Source organism: Malurus melanocephalus, unplaced genomic scaffold (assembly GCF_030028575.1).
Source record: "Malurus melanocephalus ecotype Western Australia unplaced genomic scaffold, MMel_1.1 scaffold_1657, whole genome shotgun sequence".
In the NCBI taxonomy this organism is placed as follows: Eukaryota; Metazoa; Chordata; class Aves; order Passeriformes; family Maluridae; genus Malurus; species Malurus melanocephalus.
The window spans coordinates 17,843-20,380 of NW_026624889.1; the positions used below are offsets into that span (position 1 = coordinate 17,843).

General features: G+C 58.2%; 1 protein-coding gene across 1 annotated transcript in view; it reads right to left on the reverse strand.

The window, feature by feature from the left end:
• PGLS (6-phosphogluconolactonase) overlaps window positions 1-2,448 on the reverse strand; it is a gene marked incomplete at its 3' end in the record, with an annotated part of 4,057 nt that extends 1,609 nt beyond the window's left edge. Inside the window, exons 1-2 of the mRNA XM_057388195.1 lie at window positions 2,165-2,448; window positions 100-207 (exon numbers count right to left, since the gene is read on the reverse strand). Of these exons, the coding sequence (XP_057244178.1) occupies window positions 100-207; window positions 2,165-2,434 (378 nt within the window). The remainder of the gene's footprint in view (window positions 1-99; window positions 208-2,164) is intronic.
• Between the last annotated feature and the right edge of the window lie 90 nt (window positions 2,449-2,538).

A 2,538-nucleotide genomic window follows, 5' to 3' on the forward strand; every position in this document is an offset into this window, starting at 1 on the left:
TCCCAGTATATCCCAGTATATCCCAGTATATCCCAGTATATCCCAGTATCCCAGTACCGTTTTCAGCCATTCCCAGTCCATCCCAGTCCATCCCAGTACCATTTTCAGCTGTTCCCAGTAATCTCTGGCGGCGCCGTTCGGGTCCAGTCCGGGATTGACCGAGAGCACGCGGGGCCCGGGGGCGGGAAACTGGGACAGCACCTGGGACTGGGATGAACTGGGATTAACTGGGATGGACTGGGAGGGACTCGGATTAACTGGGATTAACTGGGATGGACTGGGAGGGACTGGGATGAACTGGGATGGACTGGGATGAACTGGGATGAACTGGGATGGACTGGGATGGGACTGGGAATGGACTGGGATGGACTGAGGAATGGGCAACTGGGACAGCACCTGGGACTGGGATGAACTGGGATTAACTGGGATGGACTGGGATTAACTGGGATTAACTGGGATGGACTGGGATGGACTGGGACTAACTGGGACGGACTGGGATGGACTGGGATGGACTCGGAATGGGCAACTGGGACAGCACCTGGGACTGGGATGAACTGGGATTGACTGGGATGAACTGGGATTGACTGGGATGGACTGGGATGAACTGGGATTGACTGGGATGGACTGGGATTAACTGGGATGGACTGGGATTAACTGGGATGGACTGGGAGGGACTGGGAATGGACTGGGATGGACTGGGAGGGACTGGGATGGACTGGGATGGACTGGGATTAACTGGGATGGACTGGGAGGGACTGGGAATGGGCAACTGGGACAGCACCTGGGATTGGGATGGACTGGGATGAACTGGGATGGACTGGGAGGGACTGGGAGGGACTGGGAATGGACTGGGGTGGACTGGGATGAACTGGAATGAACTGGGACAAACTGGGAAGCAACTGGGATGAACTGGGAAGCACCGGGAAGCTGCCCCTTCCCCGCCGCTCACCCGGTACGCCCCGCAGGTGCTCTCGGGATGAACTGGGACTAACTGGGATGAACTGGGATGATCTGGGAACTAACTGGGAAGGGATTAGGATGAACTGGGACTAACTGGGATGAACTGGGATGAACTGGGAATCCACCCCTCACCCGGTACGCCCCGCAGGTGCTCTCGGGATGAACTGGGACTAACTGGGACTAACTGGGAACTAACTGGGATGAACTGGGAAGGGATTAGGATGAACTGGGATGAACTGGGATGAACTGGGAACTAACTGGGAGGGGATTAGGATGAACTGGGACTAACTGGGAACTAACTGGGATGAACTGGGATGAACTGGGACGCCGCCGCTCACCCGGTACGCCCCGCAGGTGCTCTCGGGATGAACTGGGATGAACTGGGAACTAACTGGGATGAACTGGGAACTAACTGGGACGGGATTAGGATGAACTGGGAGGGGATTAGGATGAACTGGGATGAACTGGGATGAACTGGGATGAACTGGGATGAACTGGGACAGCACCTGGGACTAACTGGGACTAACTGGGAAGGGATTAGGACTAACTGGGAACTAACTGGGATGAACTGGGATGAACTGGGAATCCGCCGCTCACCCGGTAAGCCCCGCAGGTGCTCTCGGGATGAACTGGGATGAACTGGGAACTAACTGGGAGGGGATTAGGACTAACTGGGAACTAAGTGGGATGAACTGGGAACTAACTGGGAAGGGATTAGGATGAACTGGGACTAACTGGGAACTAACTGGGACTAACTGGGAATCCGCCCCTCACCCGGTACGCCCCGCAGGTGCTCTCGGGATGAACTGGGACTAACTGGGACTAGCTGGGACTAACTGGGACTAACTGGGATGAACTGGGATGAACTGGGACAGCACCTGGGACTAACTGGGACTAACTGGGAAGGGATTAGGATGAACTGGGACGAACTGGGAATCCGCTCCTCACCCGGTACGCCCCGCAGGTGCTCTCGGGATGAACTGGGAGGGGATTAGGATGAACTGGGTCTAACTGGGATGAACTGGGAACTAACTGTGATGGACTGGGATGAACTGGGATGAACTGGGAACCCGCTCCTCACCCGGTACGCCCCGTAGGTGCTCTCGGGATGAACTGGGAACTAACTGGGATGAACTGGGATGAACTGGGAGGGGATTAGGATGAACTGGGACTAACTGGGACAAACTGGGAATCCGCCGCTCACCCGGTACGCCCCGCAGGTGCTCTCGGGGTGCTCGGGGGGCACCAATCGCTCATCACAAAACGCCAGAATCCACCGGGCCGGTTGGGCCCCGCCCACATCGGCCAAAGCCCCGCCCAATTCCCGCGCGAGCAGCGGCACCAGGGAACCCCCGGAGAGCCCCAGCGAGAAGCGGCCGCCGCTCGTCACCGCCTGGGCCGCCGCTGCCGCCACCGAGCGCGCCAGGAACGCGCCGAGCTCCTGCGGGGACGGGAAAACCGACACGGAAGCCATGAGGGGGGAGGAGAGGGAGGAGAAGGGGGAAGTGACGTCAGCAGAGGAGAGGGGTTGCTAAGCGACCGCGCGGGGGGGGAGATGTTGGGAAGGAAGTGACGTCA